General features: G+C 39.8%; 1 protein-coding gene across 6 annotated transcripts in view; it reads left to right on the top strand.

The window, feature by feature from the left end:
- The window catches only part of znf536 (zinc finger protein 536), a 167,203-nt gene that overhangs the window by 105,111 nt on the left and 40,773 nt on the right, over positions 1 to 21,319 (top strand). For all 6 annotated transcript variants that reach the window (XM_081393153.1, XM_081393155.1, XM_081393151.1 and 3 more), the window contains one exon: positions 15,423 to 15,581. In XM_081393153.1, coding sequence (XP_081249279.1) covers positions 15,423 to 15,581 — 159 coding nt within the window. The remainder of the gene's footprint in view (positions 1 to 15,422; positions 15,582 to 21,319) is intronic.

The raw sequence follows: 21,319 nt of genomic DNA, 5'->3' as shown, positions 1-21,319 counted from the left end.
TATTTATTTTTTTATTATTTTTTTTTTGGTTTGACCAAATGCAGCCTGCCACAAAGGAAGGCATTTGCTCGCAGACTCCCACAGTCTCGGCAACGGCGCTTTAAGAAGTGGCAGCATCGAGCATTGTTATAGTTGTCTTGGAAACAAAGCTTGGTGTTTGTTTGTGTAAGATCTACCCCAATTGCAATTTAGATGGTTAACACCTATTGTTTTTGTTAAGAACATATGTTATTTGAGTTTAACTTTCATGTGAAAAGAGCTGTTAGCACAGTTTGTTTACAAACTAGCAAACACTCTTAATTCACGGTAGAGGAACTAAAGAACAGTGCAAAACCTTACATCTGTGATTTTCCTGCTCTCTACCAAACATAAGGGAACACATGGGCATCATTAACCTCACACTTTCAAGATCATTTAGACTTCGTTTTTTTTTTTTTTTTTTTTTTTTTTTACCAAGGTCACTGGATTTTTTCATTTCATCAAATTTTATAAGGGGTGTAATAATATATCGCAATAAAAAATTCAACAATATGTATCATGGATAGTGACAATATTTATTGTGTGTAGTTCATTGTGCATTAGGTTTCCAGCACCAAATCCGAGCCTATTCATTTACACCCACAATTTAATATCAAATGTAGCATTTTATTCAACAGTACATTTTTTTAACCTTTTATCATGTCTTGGAGTATTGCAATAATATCATGTAATGAGTTCAGCATCGTGATATGTATCGAATCGTGACGTGGGGGTATCGTTACACCCCTATATTTTGTGAAATAACTTCATAATAATTTTCTTTCTAATCAGATTTTCAAACCGTACAATTCAGTAATGATGCAAAATGATTTTTCAGGGATAGCTCGCTGAAAAAAGAAATATTCTGTCATCATTTATATTTTGAATAAAAATCAATGGGTTTCATTGTTCTGTTTGGATTTGGCTTTCATTGTAAGGACAAAAACAGTTGTTCTTTGTTCCACAGAAGAAAGAAAGTCATACAGGTTTGGAACGACATGAGGGTGAGTAAATGATGACAGTACTTTCATTTTTTAGGTGAAATATCCCTTTAAACAAGTTTTCTTTATGTTGTTGTATTGCTAAAGGTGCTCGTATCAGTCTGCATTTGGCTTCCATCACATGTCCCTTCATTCTCTCCAAAGCGCATAATATCCTTTTTACGATTCAGCAAACTTTTCCCGGGGGATTCTCACTCGAGACGTTATGGAAAAGATGTGATGTTGTGAACAGACTCTGGGCATTGTGACAGATTTGACATATTACAGATAACAAAATAAGAAAAACAATATCAGCTCGCGATTTAGTACCGCAGGCTCCGAGATTCATTCGACACCACGCAGGCCTCGTGCGGGAAAAGTTGCGCCTGCGTTCCCCTCAGGACACAGGTTTAGCGCTGGTTTTGTGTGCGGGGGCCTCAGCCCGCTCCCTCAGCGTGGCTAAACCGTGGCTGAGCCCCTGCGAGCCCCTCACTGGGGACGGATCGCCCAAATGCCACCTCTCCTGGCTCAGGGTGCAGGTGAGGTGTAATCTTGCCACTGAAGCACTTCCTCTGCCAGAAACAGGTATTTCCTATAAGACATAGAGATGGGGATTCAGGAAAGAATGTCAAATCTGGTTCTCCCTCTCTGATCCTCACATTTCATGGGTATCTAGCGAGTTTCGAGAAGACCAGTTTAGTCTATTGTGGTGCAAAACAAGAGGAAGAGGGGATGAAGAGGAGCAACTTGAACTTTAGAAAGAGGAAAAAGTTTGGAGGACATTTCTGGATTACGTTCATGAGACACAAGCTGCTCGCAGTCTGAACATGGCACTATGTCAATGCATATCTATTTCCATAAAGTTTATTTTTACACCCTGCAAGGCTCAGCACAGTAAGACACCAGCACCATCGACAAGTAAATGGATGTAGGCAGGAATCTTAAGTCGACGCATCCTGATTCCAAATAATTCTGACAGCTAGCATTGTGAAAAAGCCATTCCTCTGCGCAATAGCATTTGAAGCAATCCACTTTGCACGAGACATGATAATGAATCATCGTCGAAAGGTTGCCCAACGTTGCCTAAACGTAGCTAACGGTGTTGAAAAGTACGGCGTGCCGTTAGCACTAACAGACAGGCTTTTCTTATCTCATGCTTACTGTAGCGGTAAGTTGAACATCTGATGGCTCTCTGTGATGCAGCGTGGCGGACAGGTGAGATGCGTGAGCGAGCGACACTTTGGAGACGCATGTTCACACCATGTCACCGTTCTCCATCTGCAAGCCTTCAGAAAAATTTCCCTTTAGTGTGTCTCTGCCAAGCTCACACACTCACAAGAGCTGCCGCGCATTCTGCTTTCATTTATCAGCCACTGCTCACTAGTATTGTTTCTCACAAATATCAGTGTTAAGTTAAGGATTCACTGGAGCAACATCAAACAGCCGTTATCTAACTTTGAATATTTGTCTGCTCCGTTTCAATAGATCTTTTTTAATATTTCATTTAATGGCAGTTTCAAATGAAGCAATATGGAAATATGAAATTAAATCGTAATGAATCCCGTTATGCTGATGGTTGCGCAAGAGATCTAATGTTACAGTCACATCTTTATCAGCTTTATGGCCATATTCTCACTTAAACCTTCAATGTGTCTGCTTTTCGAACAAGTTCACCCTCGCGCCATGCCACATCCTCTGACTAAACCTTCGGGGCATGTTGGCTAAACTGATACCATCACCATCAGACTTGTCCCTTTAAAAGCAGGACACTCTTGGTGGGCTTTTTGGAGGAGCTTAGCAGAAACAGACGGTCTCCCACAGCAGAGTGGGTTGAGGTCCAGGGAGCACCATGAGTTTTTTTGCGTCGTATTCCCATCTCTTTGGAAACCAGAAAGCAGTAGAGTGCCATCTTCCCCCCCTACAGAGCTTCCAGAGAATCTCGCCACAATCTTCCCCTCGAACACTTTGTTTGTCTAACCCCTTCAGTGTCCCTAACAGAAATAGCCCACAGAGTCCTCGTTCCTCCTGCCATACACACATATGTAATGTCTCTCGCTCTCAGTGTACTTTTCTTTTCCTCATGCATCTCATTCTGTTTATCTGACCCTAGCACAACCTTTCGTGAAATTATCCCCTTATGATGAGTTAAGAAAAAAAAAGGTATGTTAATGAGTGCACAGCTCTTTTACAGCACTCAGACATGTTTCCCTTGTCTAAATGGTTGGATGGTTGTAACACTGAACTTGAGCGTCATTCAGTTTAACTTCTGGGTTTATAGTTTGGTTTGTGATCAGGTTAATGCAAGTAAAATGACTGGACTGGTATCATCTAAATCATAAGATACACTCTTGTTTAAGTTGATATAGTATATCATATCTACTACAAACATTTTACATAAATGAAAAAAAAAGTATACTTTTTTACATTTGTGCATAACACAGTGACATTTTTAAGTTGACATTTGACACAACTGCACACTCAACTGTTATGTTTTTTTTTTTTTGATAGCCTGTGTTGTATGCATTTTTCTCTAGTGTTTTACAGCTTATCTGCATTATTATTATTTATATATTTTTTGGTAAAGAGACCAGAAATATAAAATCGTCATCATTTTATCATGTCATTGCAAGCCTGTATGATTATTGTCTTCTGTGGAACACTCACAAGAATAAAGGTTCTTTATTGGCATCTTTGATTCCATGAAGAACCTTTAATGTTATGAAAACCACTTTTGGAACCTTTATTTTTATAATAGTTAACATGAAGAAGACCAAAAAAAAAAAAAAAAAAATCTTATTTTGTTTTCCACTGAAGGAAAAAGTCGGAATGTTTGGAATGGCATGATGGTAAGAAAATGACAACACGTTTTTAATTTTTGGGTGAAATATTCCTTTAAAGCAAAAAAGTGTTAAAACCATCCACAAACATACGTAGTCCTCTTAATATCATGAAGGCTGAATGCTATATGGACATCACTGTTGCAATATTTAACCTGAGTTTTTCGACCACCTTTTTCAGTAGCATCACCTCTCCTGATCTCCACCCACACTGCACGTTCTCCTTTTAGGGATACATCCGGTTCTGTCATGGAATTTGTGTGCAAACACAGCCCTTCCTCATCCTCCACCCACCCCTTCCCCCTCACTTGTAAATTAAATCCACATAACAGAGATCGATGGCTGCCTCCTAATCATGTTAGACGTATTGTTTTAAAATACCAGCGCTCAGCTGGTGATTCCTGGTGCTCTTCTGTTTGTCCCTGTTTAAGAGATCAGACCTCTTTAGCTCCCATCTTCCTCTCTCACTCTCTCTCTCTCTCTCTCTCAACCCCTCTTTTTCTGCTCACCCCTTTCTCTCAATCTGTTTGTTTTTAAAGCCCAGGGAATTGGCCCAAATCCTAGGTATCACATATCTGACCATATTTCAAGCCGAAATTAAGCATGTTAAAACCCTTTTCCCTTTAAAGGTCAGACATTAGTGCTGGTAAAAATTGATCTGTGGGTTTTATGAATTTAGCCCCTGTGTTGGAGCCGCTTTTGTAATGGGAAGATTCAGTGGGGGAAGCTTAACACGGCATTGTTTTGCTTTGACAACGCAGCCACGAGAGCCTCTGCAGCTGTTCCCCCTGCTTACAATGGCAGATTAATTAACACAATCATGTGCTGCTGGCTTCAGCTCAACACGCAGGTCTGCTCTGGGACAGATAGGTAAATCCTATACATGCCTTTCCAGACAGAGCATATTCTTGATGGGCTTCGCGACTAGATATATATTTGCAATGTGACTGGTCAGCCTATCCAGGCGAGAAACGGCAGAAACGGAGGACTACAAACGAGAAGGATAGGCCTTGGCTGATTGAACCAAAGCATTGCTGGGAAGTGTTGTCTGTTTCAGAGCAGCACTTCCCCTGCACCCCCTCCCCCCCCTCGTCCCTCCCTCGAACTGCCAGGGCCATTAGCCGGGTTTCCTAATTAAGATTCCGCCGGCCGATCCGTCTCTCTTTCTTAGTTAGTTCCCTGACATTTTAAACTGTCTATTATTCCACCCGGCTTTCAGGTGCAATGCTGTGTAAATGGCAAGTCAAAAAATTATGTATCTCTCATACAGTTATCCATCAAGGACTATTAGAGGGAGCGGTCTGGGCGCTTAAATCATTACCGAATGCTGTGATCTTTCCCGATTGATCTTATCGCTCACATCCACTGTCATTCTGTTACCACACTTCATCCGTCCATTTCTCCCCCCTCCCCTTCCTCCCTTTTCAGCACTCTCTCTCTCTATCTGCACCACGCCCGTGTTTGTTTTTCAACTTGACCACAGAGTGTCGATATCTCAACCTTGCACCCACTTCTCTGTTGATATGATGATCACTTAACAGTCAAGAGCAAAGGATGATGGGAAATAAGGGCGTCATCAGAGGCAGCGACGGCAGCAGCCGAGCAATTATGTTTCCTTCAGACCAAATGCTTTGCCATTAATGAAATCCCTTATCACCCTGGAGAGGAGCAGGATGCTGGGACAGGTGCTGGAGATGCGCGTCGCTCATTTATCTTGTTTCCCGGAATGAAGGGGAGAAGCGAAATACACAGACGGGGAGGCAACAAGTGCGCGGCGAGTTCAGGCGCTGTAAATAATGTGTTTCTCAGTTACATATTTTAAACTTTGATTGGCAGCTCTGGCTAATTCTATTTTGAGGTGTATAAATATAGGGCCTCATCAGAAAAGCCTTGGCACGCAAGCTTTCAGTGTGTCTAAGATTTGTTTGTGAAGACCTGCTTGTGAATGGGTGGGAGTGAGAGAGAGAAAGAGAGAAATGAGGGGATGTCAATCGAAGGTCTGACATCCTGCAGTGCCTGTGAGCTGCGGATAGCATTTGAAGCATTTGCCCCAACAACAAGGTGTCTGCCCTTTACAAAAGCGGGGAGATCCATGTTAGTGCCTTCTGGTGCCTTTGGAAGGGGGGCCGGAGAAGAGGGGGGGGGGGCAGTGGATGGGGTGGCTCTAATGACGTTAATGCTGTGTGAGATTCTGGCTCCTGTTAAAGGAAGCAATCTGATTGGAAACAGTTCTGGGAGTCTGGGAGGTTGGCCCTGGCTCGTTTCATTTAATGACCCATTTCCTCAGCTCGTGCCACAAGCAGTTAACAAAAGTCAAGGTGCCTAGAGGTTCCCCTGCTGGGGGAGCAGGCCAGACCGCGGCAGAAGATGCAGTGGGGGGTATTTTCAGGTCAAGAGTCGGGATTTTTTTTTTTTTTTTTTGCATCGGATAGTATTTATGCGAGGAAATGTCTTTGAGGTTTTATGTCAACCTGATGTACAATGATTTATGGAAAGGTTAACCTTGTAGTTAGCGCTTAAAACACTTTCATGCTAATAGCGGTAGCAGACCAGAGATGCCGCAGTGACTTTCGTGACCTTCTAGTGGAGTCGTTGCGGCCCCAGGAGCAAGTCCTAATGGAGCTAGTCAACTCTGAAAGCCAAACTTGAGCTCACTCACACATATCAAGCTAATGATCAATTATTAATATTCACAATCTCTAGCCCCAATATCCCCATATGGGTGTAGAAGACAAGCAATTATGTCATGCTTCTCGCTCTTCGGACCAAGCTATGTGGAGCTATTTATAAATATATAAAAGATAGATCTTATTACACTGAGTTATTGCCCTCTTATTTCAGATGTACAGATTCAGATTAATTTGTAATTAGTCTTGAGATTTTGAGCCTCTGTAGATAAAGGATTCCAAAGTCTATGCTTCATTCCAGAAACACGGATCTTTAAAAAAAAAGAAAGAAAGAAAAGCAAATGCTTGTAGCTGGACTAAAATAGCATAAGCCTAAATGATTGTGAGCTCAGACAAATACAGACACGTATGTCTGAATGCCCTGGCAACAGCGAGCTTGCCAGTAAATGAGTTTTGAAATAAACTGTTATTGTTTAGTTGTAAACATCGAATCCTTGTAATGGAATCTAGGGTCGTGCTTAAGTGACAGCGTGTTGGTGGTATTGTACAAACAGTCTTTTAAAGATGCGAGTGTGGATCAGGAAAAAAAAAAAGGAGAAAGGAAGAAAGAAAAAAAAAACCTCAAGAATAGGGCAGCAAGGCATCTGAAGCCCTTCTCTCGGTAACATTGTGATTTAATTTTCAATATCCTGTCATAGATATTCGTCATTTTCGCCGGGCTTAGGTTCACATTAATTTGCTCCAAATGTCAGATATCTCTCCTCAGATAAAACAGACAGTGAAATAAAGACATAAGGCTCCATCTTTTCTGTGGCCCGTGCAATCGGCAGAATATCTTTAGTCATATAAGAGGGGGAAGTCTATTAATATTTGAGTCATCAGTGCAGCAGTGTTCTGAAATGGAAAATTGTTAGCTCCTCAATGGTGATTCTTGCTCTCTGTCAATGACCTTCATAACAAATGAACATTTGGTCTGTGGAGGAGATGGAAGCAGGCTTTCTCACTGACATGTGTGAGGGGTGACACACTGTCAACTGGAGAGATTGGAGTTGTAGAAAGAGTCAACAGTGAAAGGATGACGAAGAGTAGAGAAAGAGAGGGGCAAAATGAAGCGTACATAAAAATAAGCCATAATGTGTGGATGCTTGTCTGTCATGTTAACATGTATGTATGTTAAGGTCTTTATTTGAATCTCAGTTTAATCAGTGAATGTGTTTCAAAGTATTCATTTATATATAATCATTTTGTGAAATCACACCATGTGACATTTAACAACTCTTGTCATAAAAATGTCAACTTTTAAGAGACTTCTTGACCTTGATACACAGCCATGAGGGTCTGCATGGGTCCACTTTGGTTTAATTTTCTTCTTCTTTTTTTCTGAATATGTCTTGGTTTGGCAGACAAAATGTTTCTCATTTTTTCAGAATACATTTAAATATTAGCAGTGAAAATACTTCCCCCCCCTAAAATCATTATCTATCATTCTTCATTATGATATCAGGACAGTTGTATCACCATAATTTTTTTTTATAACCCCCCATAAAAAAACATACAAAAATAATTGAGTTTGAACTCATAAATCATAAAAATGCCTATTATAGAAGATGTGTATTCAAGTGATGGAAAAAAAAGTTGTGTCATTGACCCTGTTAATATCAGTTTTGCTACACAGACTCTGTGTTCCAACATCTCTCATCCTGCCTGGATGTTTGTAGATATTTTTTTCTAAAAATTACTCTTTCAGACTTCATTCAGACATCTCACTCAGATTAATGTGGGTTTAATAAAAGATATCCAATGCTATTTTTGATGGATGATGTAACCTTGAGGGGGAGGGACAGTTTTAAAGCTGCTCTGCCCAGCTCTCAGCATCTTGAAATGTATTCTGATGGAGTTGCTCAGTCATGAGACTCTCCTGTGTTTAGGGCGGCATGATAAATCTTTTTATTTCATTTTCCAAGACACTGGACAAGTGCATATAAGAGTAAAAGCGGGGATGTCCTTGACCGCACAATTTATAGTCCATGTGGCTGAGGCGAAAAAGCCACGTTTTACAGTTCCTGTCAAGATGCAGGTTTTTGGTTAAAGTGATACGTGAAGATGGGAAGAACCGTTAATGTTGTCCTGCGTGTAATTCATCATCTTCACATTATAGTGTCAGTCTTTGTGAATGTCTAGTTTGGTAATGTTGTTATTGATCAGGCCATCCATATGGTAATTTCCCTAATATCGTCAAGTACATCAGTATTGTTTTAATTCTCATTAATGAAAGCGATAGAGGAATGGCTTTTCAAAGTGCATGGCTTTAGAGGGATGCTAATGGATTTAGAAGGTGCTGTAAAGGGATGTGTAAGTCAGCTTTATGATTGCCTGGTGTACTTGTTGTTGATTTGGTCGGGTGGAAAAATGAATAGGAAATCAATGTCAGGCGAGGAGGGTTTTTTTTCTACCCTGAAAGACTTAAAGGTACAGCGCCGTGCTTAAGTAATGCACGAAAGGCTGATTAGCCTTTCTTTCTTGTTAAAAGTTGGTTAAAAGCATATAAATATATTTGACCAAAACAGTAATTTGTTATTAAAGGGAATTGTTATTAAAATTCTGTCATTACTCTCTCTTTAAAAAAAAAAATCTCCATGTTTTTGAAAAGTCAGTTGGGTCCAAACACATTGGACTTTTTTTTTTTCTTTTTTTTTATATCATCTTTTAATAAGAGTAAGTAAATTATGACAGTATTTAAATTTGTGGATCAACTGTCCCTTTAAAAAATAACATATCATTTCTGCATCGTACTGTCCTCATTCTAACAGTTTAACACAGTAGCCCTGAACAGACAGCATCCACCCAGGCTTCACTAATGATAAAGTTGCCCATTTTACAAAAAGAAAAAAAAGTGGGCGTCCAATGAATATTTACCATGGTTAAGAGCAGCCAGCCTTACTGAAGTGGGGCTTGTAATAAGATGCCCACCCTCAGGGCTCTCACAAGCTCACTAAGGCTTCATATGATGGCAGAACGTCTCCTCTCATGCGTCAGGCCAGCAGTGGTCACGGCAGTCCCTCTCCGATCCCCTGCATGCTGTGATCACCTTGCAGAATAATAAAGTTAGTGAGACCTCAGTGCCTCCTCATCAGCACTGGTTTCACTTTCTTTTCAGTGCGTATTTATTAATTTATTTATCTTAATTTTCTTTTCTTTCGTTCTTTCTTTCCCCCCTCGTTTTTTTAATTTGCTGCTCTTTGAAGCCTGAAAGCAACTCGAGAGGAGCAAACAAAGATGGGTGAGTGCCAGGCGGAAACTTATGGCACCATTCCTGTTCCCTCAGCTCGACAGAGGCATAGCCTTTAAAGAGGGAGAGGCGCACCTTCTGTCACTGATGGTGGGAGGGAAGGAGAGATAGACAGAGAGAGAGAGAGAGAGAGAGAGAGAGAGAGGGAGGGAGAGGGTTTCTTCAGTCAAGAGTGCTGTCAATGTGGCTCATTTGCACAATTCTGCCACTTTCACCTCTCTGACCTCCTGAGACTCTGTCGTGTTGTTATGTTGGTGCACGATGCTCGGTGTTTGTGAAGGGCACGTCTTGAGGAACCCGAGATGCGTTCATCAGATTTCAGTTGTGAAGGATCCGCGTGTGACTTGGCTGAGATCCTAGATCCATGTCGAATTTCTCGTGCTTTATGTCGCCCATTAAACTATTGAACTATTGATGTTATTGGTGGAGAGGATTTAGTCAAGCGTGTTAAGTCGAGGAAGAATTCTAACTTCTTACAGTCGGAAGGAGAATACTTAAAGCTTAATTTCACCTGACCCTTCCGCCAGCAGGCACAACAAATGTGCTCTAAAAAGAGAGAAAGAGAGGGAGAGATAGAGAGAGAGAAATGCGGCATTCTGTTCACAAAGCAGAAAAAGGACAATCTTTCCTCCTCCTCCTCTTGTAATCCTACTTTCACTCAGGCTGCCGCTAATAAATATAAATGTTTGTGATTAGCATCACGGCGGCACAGGTGCATGTTTGTTGCGAGGAGAGGCATGTTCATTAATTTTCAGCGATGAAAAGTGCACTGCGCCATAAACACAGAGTCCAAAAACGCATGGGCTGATAAATGAACGCACAGATTGTTAATGTACCATTGTATGGCTGAGCCTCCACAAGCTTAAAAAAAAACACAGGGCCCTCTTGCCAAATCAGTGCTAGCTGGAGGTAATGTGCTAGCGGCCCCCTTTTTCATGGGCCAGATTACAGAGAATGGAGCTTTAAAACTGTTTTGTGTGACTGAGTGTGTGTGATTATACTTACACATAGGATATAAGGACTATAGAGACAACATAGCCTCCCCCCACATTTGCCTTCCCATCTGATCTTTTGCCACCATGTGGGCAGTAATTAGTTTTTTGTTTGTTTGTTGTTGTTTTTTACTGAAATTTACTGTGGAGTTTGGCTCTTGACTGTGTGGATGGATGATTAGATGGATAACCTGTTCTCTGGTTTGGCATTTCTTAAACAAACACCTAAATGTAATGTGAAAATGCTACTGGTGCTTTTATATGTATATTTATATTTATATATTTAAAGAGAATTACAAGAAGTTTAAGATCATTTATGGAGTACATGAAAACAAGGCTGTTCACGTTTAACTACAACTGTATAAAATAAATATATATATATATGACAGTGCTCTGAGTGAGAAAATGCTGCTTTTCTCCAGACCAAGAAAAAAAAAAAAAAACAGAATCTGTTGAAAATGGGTTGTTTTTCAGTCACAGCAAAAATGTTTTATTAGGGGACCGCTGAACACCTGCCTTAAAATGTCGTTTCAACATCTCCCGAATGCCATTTTGCTTAATTGACTTGGAAATGGCCCAAATGTATTGCTGAATGCAGTCTAATTAATATTAATAATAAATGCCATTATTAACATCAAAGAACATCTGGTGCCCCTGTTTACCCACATGCCTTATATGTAGCACATTTTGCGGCTGTTTCATCTCACAAACAGAAAGGGGGTAAACACTTTTTGAATTTAGTGTTTATTTATTTATTTATTTAAATTCTAGTTTGCCTCCGTGAATTTATTACCTCATTGACACGCAGGTCAGCGCGTACCGCCTGCAAGCGAGAGGGCTTGCTCTCATATCCAGTGAATCTTACAAACGTTTGGACGGTTTTCTTCCCCCCACCCCCCACCCCCTTCCCCATGGGCAGGACTTGGTTGCGGTGGTACCATGGAGGGTTCGGGGTCCCTGGTGTACTTCTTAAAATAAATAAATAAATAAGTGCTTGTGCGAGCATCTGTGCCAAGGGGCTGCATTACGAGTTTTAGCCACCATAAATCAGCAGGCTAAATAACTTTAATCTAAAATTTCATTAAGTAGTCCTTGTCAGGTAGTAAAAGGAGGGGATAATGCAGTGGTGTTTAATGATAATTGGTGTTTGGTTAATAAATTCTGCGAGTTCCGATTACTTTCTAGCAGTCGGCGGAATGCTAGCCTCAGCAGTGTAACTAAACCTCAAATTGATTAACTCGCCTGAACCAGACTGTTCACAAAGATGGCACCGGTCCAAATCAAAAAAGAGAGAGTGCAGTGTGCGCATCAGCCGGATGGTGTTGTGTTGCTCCAGCGTAAGGAAATCAGCTCCCCCCGGGCGCATTTTTAAAAGCCTAATGCCTTTCAAATGATGTCATCACATTTTACCTCTCTCTCTCCCTCTCTCTCTCTCTCTCTCTGCTTTTTACTATCTAAATCCAAATGTTTTTCTCACATTTTCCTCGGGAGCTACAGAGGAAGGAAGGTCAATGACTGACTGGGGCACGTGACACATTATTCTAATGGATAGGGGAGACATCTTGTGTTTTTATGATTGTATCTTTTCTTTCTTTTTTCCCTTTGAAAGTGATATGCGAGTAATCAGAACCACAGACTGATTTAGAGTGGAAGTGTGATTGTGAGAGATCCATTAAAGGTGTGTGTGTGGGGGGCGGGGGTGCGAAGGGGGGGGGGGGGCTATCATAGTGGGCCTTTGTTATTGTTTGTTTTTTATTAGTAGGATCAGGGTGTGGTCCATCTGGAGATATTTGAGATGTTGTCACTGAGACAAACATATTTACCAGCTTACAACAATTCACCAGCTTCCATAAACGTGTGTGTATGTCAAAGAGACAGAGCAGACAGCAGGGTGAGCGACACACCTCCTCCCAGATGGCTTTTCCCAGTGGCCTCCTGTCCGCTTCCAGTCTATTGTTCTGGCATGTTCCAGAATGCTGGTCTGGTAAAACCTCCTGAACACCTCACTTACATGTACAGTATGTACCGTTTACTGCCTCGTTTTGGTGCAAGGAACTCAATGGACAATGAGATATGGATATTGATATGTTGTGTCGAGAGCTTGGAGATGCTTTTTATTATTGGTTACGGCAGCAAAAAGCTCATAAGCGAATCCAGTGGTCGATGAAATATTTATGGAGATGGAGATGATTGATGCTAGCATAGTCTCAATAAGCAAGTTAATCATAAATTACAGATGTAACTTCATTATCCCCATGTCTAATTAGTCAGACTGTAAACATCTATAAAGGAATGCTGTAGCATTCCATAATGTTTTGCCTAGGCCCTGGACTAAAGAGTTATTGTTTTCAGGCTTAACTGGATAATATATGAAGGCCGTGGCTCGCTTGTGACAACCGTTTTAAAGCTGTGTCTCTTACAGATTTTTCTTTTGCATAAAAAAGGGCTGAGAAATGGAAAATCAATATGCAGAAAATAGTTATAGGTGGTGGGTTATCGAGAATCTCTCTGTTCCAGACACCCTGGGCCGAGAGATGATGCGTAATATATGGGGTGACCTTCAAATGTCATAAATGTGTTGTGCAATAAACTGTCAATATTTGTGGTTATTTGGTGCAGGATGACTTTTACAGTAATTGGAACAGCCGTATTAAAAGCTGGGGAGCAGTCAGCTGATTAAAGACTGCCCTGCTGCCGTGTGTGTGTGTGTGTGTGCGTGCGTGTGTCTGTGTCTGTGTGTGAAAAGAGAGAGAGACAGATAATAAAGAACAGAGTTACCTGTAAAAGCTTTGTATGCTCATGTGTCTGTCTGTCTGATGTTACAGTATGTAGGTAAGAATGAGAGTGACATGACTGATTGTTTACATTAGAATCTGGATCTAAAGGAATACTTAATATTGTGTGAGTAATGATTTGCACTCAAATACCACATTTATACTTGCATATACAATACGTGGTGTCTATATGAGTGTGCGTGTGTGGTTGTGGGACAATAACATCCTATCTATTCGCTAAAAGCCTGTAAAATTTGCCAATAGGAGTAATATTTGTAAGAGTCTGGGTACCAGGCTAAAGTGGGTCAGAGTCGGTGTTTGTGTTTATTTCGTTGTGAGTATATGTTTGGGTCAGAAAATGGGGGCACGCATCACAATGTAACACGTGTAGGCAAAACGGAGGCAGCAAATTAGAGGAATGTGATCAGTCACAAGAGAGAGGAGATGCTGACTTCACTCTTTCTTTTTAACTTCTCAAATCTCATTTGATTCTTAAAAGAGGGTAGAGAAATGAGGAGAAGAAAGCGCAGAAAGAAAGAAAGATTACGCGTACAAAAGCTTTTGATTGAGGCAAATGGTTGCTAAAGTGGGTTGCGCCATTCAGACGACGTCTCTCCCTACACACACATCATATCATGTGTACGAGCAGAAATAAGAAAGCATTTACAAACCTTTTTTTTTTTTGCCACTGTGGCTGGTCATACGCTCACAGACCTTCTTGAGCTAAAGTAAAGGCACAGAGTCAAATGCTTTTACGGGGTAATTGTGTTTTTAGGGTCAGAATGTGTGCAAATGGGTTATCTCAATTTTTATCTCAATTTGTGGAGTTGTATGTATTTTATTTTTATTTTGTATATACTTATTGTAGTAATGACACTGACTAGGTACTAACCCAGAACCTACCCATAAACCTTAACTTAACCCATGTAGTTCCCTACACTATCAGTACTTTTGTGGGTAAGTACACTGTAAGTACATTGAAAGTGCACACACTGTAAAATAAAGTGCAACCAATAAAATGAAATAAAATGAATGTGATTTTTTTTTTTTTGAGTTGCATATTTTTTTTATCTTTTTTATCTTTTTTTTTTATTATTAATTAATTTTTGGGGGGTTACAGAGTAAAAACAAAACAAATATATATATTTATAAAAAAAAAAGAAAAAAAAAAGGTAAAAATAAATGCACATGGTGGGAAAATGTCTAGTCGGCAACTGTAACTTCTCAAAGCACCTGACCTGGTCTTGTATCACATTAACTTTACTGGAGTGTCAAATGCTTCACACAATATTAGATCCCCCTGTAACTCACCATGGTGTAACACTGCTGACATCTCACATATAAGCACAGTGACTAATTATCTCCAAGTGTGGACTTGTTGACACTCTTAGACATTATTGGTGTGACAATTGCTCAATCAGAGAGGCCCTTCGTTATCACTGTTTCCCATCAAGCTCCCCGCCGACGTCACCTGTCAAAACCAGGGTGCCACGGTGAAACGAAGACCCTGTTGCTGACATGGCTGTTTCCTCTTTTTTCCCCTTTGTATTGTTCATTTCAACACAATCTGCCATATGCTTCCCACTACAGATGATGAGAGGTTGGATAAAACGTTGGGACGTGAGTGTACTTGGGTGGGGGTCGGGGTGATATCTCTAAAGAAAGCTTCTGAACTGTCAGCATTCTGTCAGGTTGCGGAGGGTGGGGAGGGGGAAAAGAGGTGCATATGAACTCATTGATGTGTTTGACTTTGTGTGGCGTTAGCAGATTTGGGTGGCAAAACCTGAAAGGATGAAGAACAACAGAAGAAACTAGACGGGGGAAAAACTCTCTGGCATGTTGCTGGTTTGAAGTGAAACAGAACAGTCATTGACTTCTGTCTTCCTCTGTTTCTCTGTTTCTTAGATGTCGGGGATGAGATGGCGAAACCTGTGAGTGCTGTCCAGCCCCCCACTACCCAGCACCGGGACAGGAGTGTGGGTTCAAGCATAAAGGACTGCCCCTACTGTGGAAAAACTTTCCGCACCTCCCACCATCTGAAGGTCCACCTAAGAATACACACAGGTGAGCGAGAAGTCCAAAGTCCATGAAGCAAATTTACTGCATTTTAGGCTTTTACATTAATTTCGCATGTATATAGTGACATACATGTAAACCTAATCACAGTTTTTCCTGGCGTACAATAATGCACATTTTACACAGCCCATTTAGTGGAATTTAAAACCTGAGCCCATAAATGAACTTCAGGTATGTGAGGGAGGACGCCCCAGCCCAGCAGAGTAATGAAGTGAGCAGTGCTGGTCCAGTGGCTGTCAGGAGACCCTGCTGCTGTTCCACCCAAGAGCAAGGCTGAGGCTCACTAGCAGGCACAGCCGGCCTAGTTAACATGCAGGATAACCAGGATAAGCACTCAGAGGTCACCTTAGAATCAGCACTCTGCTGTCTCTGTTCATGTACACGGGAGTAAAAAAAATACGGCCTTTTAATATGTGGATAATAAATAAAAATAATAATAATAATTAAAAGAAACAACAACAACAATAATAATATTAAACTTTAAAAAAAAAAAAAGTTTACACGTAATACTTCTAAAACACATGTTATAAATATTATTATTGAGTACATTTTCTAATTTCTTCATTTTTTCCTTCCCTGTTTATTTACATTGTAATGTTAATACAGTACCTGTCAAAACTTTGGAAATTTTACAAGGTTTTTTTTTTAATGTGTTTGAAAGAATTCTCTAATTCTCACCAAGGCTGCATTTATTTAATCTAAAAGTAAAAACAGTAATATTGCAAAATATTATTAGTTTAAATAACTGTTTTTTTTATATATATATATATATATATATATATATATATATATATATATATATATATATTAAAATTTCATTCATTTTAAGCTTAAAAATGTAATTTTCAGCATCATTACTCCAGTCTTCAGTGTCACATGATCCTTCAGAAATCAATCTAATATTGATCCGATCGGTGCCACCACTCTTCATTTTTAAATCAAAGCTTAAAATATATTTTCTTAATGTTTTTTTTTTATTATTTTTTATTTTTTTTTTTTTTATGAATTACTTAGTTTTGTGGCTGTTATTTTATAGATTGTAATCTGTTGTGTTTTTATTTGAGTAGAATGATCTGTACAGCACTTTGGTCAACCCTGCATTGTTTTTAAATGTGCTTTATAAATAATTAATGAAATGAATGCTAATGTGACGCTCGGGTAACATTTCTTATTGTTATTATCAATGTTGAAAACACTTGTGCTGCTTAACATTTTTGTGGAAATTGTGATACTTTTTTGATTTTTCAGTAGGAATAGAAAGTTCATTGAACATCATTTATTTACATTCATTAAATGTATTCATTACATTTATTAAAGCATTTATTAAATACAAATCGTTTGTAACATTATAAATGTCTTACACAAAAAAGGGTTAAGCAGCAAAATTGATAATAATAATAATAAATGTTTCTTGAGCAGCAAATCAGCATAGTAGAATGATTTCTGAAGGATCATGTGACACTGAAGACTGGAGTAATGATGCTGAAAATCCAGCTTTGCCATCACAGGAATAAATTACATTTTTACATGTATTCAAATAGAAAACAATTATTTTAAATTGTAATAATAGTTCACAATATTACAGTTTTTACTGTATTTTGGACTAAATAAATGCAGCCTTGGTAAGCATGAGAGACTTCTTTCAAAAACATACAAAATTGTAACGTTTCCAAACTTTTGCCATATCCCGCTTCTTTCCTTTACGGTAAACTGAAATCACTCGCAGCTCAGGGAATCGATGGTTACTATTTTTTTGGTACGTGCATGCAAGGACGAGCCGAGACCACCCAGATGGTATTTGTCCCACTTAATAAGAAGCACATAGCTGCGGTATTCTGGAGCATTAAGGTTGATTATAAGGCATGCTTAACAATGGAGCTGATGTGTAACTCTCTTAGCCAGCAATATTTTCATCTTCTGTTGTAACAGAAGCTCAGGAAATAGTATTCATTTTCAATACAGTACTCATATGAAGTCATCTGCATTTGTTATTATCTAATATGGACTGTGAGGCAGTTGGAAAGAGTGATTTCCCTTGAAACGACTCAAAGAAAGAGCTCTTTAAACCGTTATGCAGCATATGGCTAGATAATGCTGCACATACAAGAGTGTCAAACATACATGTACCGACAGGCAGTCACAGTAAAGTGTTTAAATTTTCTTTAAACAGAGGGGTTAAGGCTTTGGACAGGCTGGTTATGTCCTCCTAGCAGGAGAGCCGTGGATGGAGTGGGGAAATATGTTTCTGGCTGAGGGAGGTTGAGTTATGCCTGCTCAGAGCAGGGGGTAAGGGTCCCCAGTAGGGCTGTATTTCAGCCGAGAGGAAACAGAGGCCCTCGTCCCAAGCCTCCGTTAACTCACTCACTCCGCTCGCCGGGATGGCCCACGTGTGTGTGCGGTGTGGCCAGAGCGCGTTTACACACGGGCGCTTCACTTTCTGTCGATGCAGCAATTTACACGAGCCTTGATGTACTTGCAAGATGTGTGACTCTTTGCTGATCGGTTATAGGTTTGTCATAAAGATTCCTGGCTGACAGACGTCTGAGATACGGCGCAGGTCTCGGGTTGCTCTGCTCGAATAATTTACAGGAATAACAGGCCCTTCCAATCAGGCTGAAACTACGGCATTGACATTAAACAAATATCCTGCCTTGATTTAAAGCAATCAGACATGCGGATGACACAAAGCGGGCCTCAATCCCGATTCCGTTATCCCATCACAATAGCGTTGCTTACTGAGGAGGCCAGGGCATTGTGCGACACAATGTTAGATTAATGACTCTCTAACGTCGGCTTGAAAGGAATGAAGTGAATTTAAATTTCTCCAAAAGTTAAAGAGCTAATGTTACAGTATTAATTTCCTCTCCAACAGTGAGCGGGAAAATATCCATTAGTGAAATTAAGCACAGTTTTCTAGGTAGCTAACATTGTGCAGCGTATAGTGTGGGGCCACAGCTAATGAACACTGCAGTGGGTGATATTTCATTATACAAATTAATGCTCACATTTTAATGGGAAAGTCACATAATGAATCTAGGCTTCAGTGACAGCAATTAGAGACACAGATTGTCCCCTTCTGGACAAGGCAGTATTTAGCAGTAAGCAGCTGTAGATAAAAAATAAAAAGGTCCTTGCTCCTGACAATGGCTACGCATAACTTGAGGCTATAGGAGAGCCAACATGCCAGACGAAATCACCTTTGTTTGAAGAGAGACAGAGGACAGACAGGCATCGGCCGTGCGAGTTCACCTTGGTGATTGGGGGCCATTATGCATCTTGAGCAAGACTTGGATTGAACCGAGGAGAGTTGGCTCACACGGCTGGATGGAGGTTTATGGTTGTATCGAACAACATTTTGAAGGTTTACTTTGAAGAGGGAGAGAGAGCGATTAAACTCAGGTCTGTGGTCAGTTGCTACTGTTCCAAACCATAAGCATTGTAAATTGCAAAGGTCACTCATCAGACTCCCTGTAGGAAATCTCATGGTTGCACCACCGAGTTTTTGCCTGGTGCATGGTTTTGCGGTTTCATTACGTTCTTTTTTTTTATTTTTGTTTTTGTTCTCTCTGGTAATGCTTATTTGCTTACTACATGGTGAATTAGATCTCTAAAAGTCTTTAAGATGAATGGAAGGATTGAAGTAATGAGCCATACAGTAAAGGGTAATTTAAAATGTAAATAGAAGTTGTGGGTACTACGTGGAGGGCTTGAGAACTCGAACACCTTGACATTCTTGTTTCTACATTTGGCATAGATAAAGCATAGCTTAAGGAAGAAAAAAAAAACACATCTATTTTTCCAGTGCAGTCAATCCCTCTCTCTTTCTATCCCCCTGTGGAATGCAGGCTGTCTTTCACCATTCTGTAAAGCCATATGGAAATTCATCTTAAAGTATGTCATATCTATTAACTATTTTAATTGCCCTTCTGTAAAGGCTGTGGGTGTTTATTCTGAACTGTTACTATGGAGTCATGACAAATCACACAAATCCATATGAAATCAGTTTGCGCTGGACTTCTTCAAGTGTTGAGACCGAATGCTCTCTGTTAGAAGTGAACTTGCGAAATGATAATGGATATGTACAGCTCACAGTGAGAGGTCTCTGTAATTTATATAAAGCCTGTCACACTATACCAGATGGCAATTTGATATGTATTTTTTCCTCTCTATTTTCATTAACACAGTCCATCAGCCATAAGAGTGAGCTTTGGAAACTTTTTGAGAGAGTTTTGCACTCTCTCATTTCAAAAGATGAAAAATAATAATCTCTTTACCTCTCTGCCTTGGCGATCCATTTTGTTTCCCTGAGGTTGTGTTGTTTGTGTGGATATCAATTAAAAGTGGATTAACGGGTACATAATGACCTTTAGCAGTAAATTGTGTGTAATGTTGCAAGGCAGGATACAGTATATTCCCCAGATGTCACACATGCCCCTGACGTATGATGGAGCAGATGTCTTACTGAGCCCAAATGGTGCACAAAGAACATGCCACACACACAGAGACTTACACAGGCATTGGAACACACACTCACATAAACATACAACCAGCGATAGTGTTCACGTTTCAAATATATATTTGTGCATAATAGGCCTTACCTCGATTGGTCTGAATGATAGTTTTAGCATTTCATAATTTATTAGCATAATATTTGTCCTAATATGTTTTTTTTTTTTTTATTAAAATAAATGTAGATGTTATCAGTATTTTCATGAGCAGACGCCCAAGATGGGGTGGAGAAAAGCAGATCACTCTAATTGTGCTCTAATTTGGGGTACAGAATATCATTCCTTCCAGTTAAAGGAACTGAAAATGATCATTTGCATCAAGGACGTTTCCTTATTGAATCACACCAAGCCTCTGTTATCCTGCTCAGAGGATAAGCACTTATTGGGTTAAAAGCTCATCTTGTATGATGCCTTTTGAATATGCGCTTCAAACACTCTTGTGTAAAAGAACAAAAGACAGCCCTCTACCCCTTTCTTTTTTTTTCTCCCCCCTGCCCTTCACTATATGTCCCTCTGTATGTTTGTTCCTTATCAATATAGTATTGAGTTTTTGTTTGCAATCCTTTATTTAGGAAGCTGTGCAGTGGGTCTGCAGATTTTCCATTCTTTTTCTGGAATGGCGCCCTCCAAATAATGATAAATTACTTGAGCACTATGCCATTTGCTAATTATATCCATGATTTACTACAGAGCCAGACTTAAATCATTCAATTCAGTCTTGCGTAACAATGCAACATTTTTTCTGGGTTAAAAAATGTTTTCCATGTGTATAATCTAAGCGTTTATAGCCACACACACACACACATTGACAAACATGCTTTTATTTTCATTTTCCCATATCTCTCGAAACTCCCTCCCTCACTGTCTTTTTTCCACCTCGCACAACATCACTTCATTCCTGAAACATTACAGGGTCTCAAAAATCAAACCTTGTATTTAGTTTATTGCTTATTGATCTTATAAATCTAGCTTTCATTCCAAGCCTATTCTAATTGTTGTCAGAAAGTATTTTATATCGATATTGATTGGATCATGCAAATGCAATTTAAACTCTTTCTCTTGTTAAATGCTGCTCCCTTTTCGTTTTTAATAAGAATTCTTGTACATTTGCATGTGTTTCTAAACTGCCTGCATGCCTTCTTTTACAGTACATTTCATGCTGGTTAGCATTTTGTAATCCACAGTGTGAGGCTTCCTTATGAGGAATGCTCATGTGCA

The sequence above is a fragment of the Scardinius erythrophthalmus genome (assembly GCF_964197995.2).
Source record: "Scardinius erythrophthalmus genome assembly, chromosome: 2".
In the NCBI taxonomy this organism is placed as follows: Eukaryota; Metazoa; Chordata; class Actinopteri; order Cypriniformes; family Leuciscidae; genus Scardinius; species Scardinius erythrophthalmus.
Note: the sequence above shows the minus strand (reverse complement) of the source record. Positions and strands in the feature narration are given on the sequence as shown.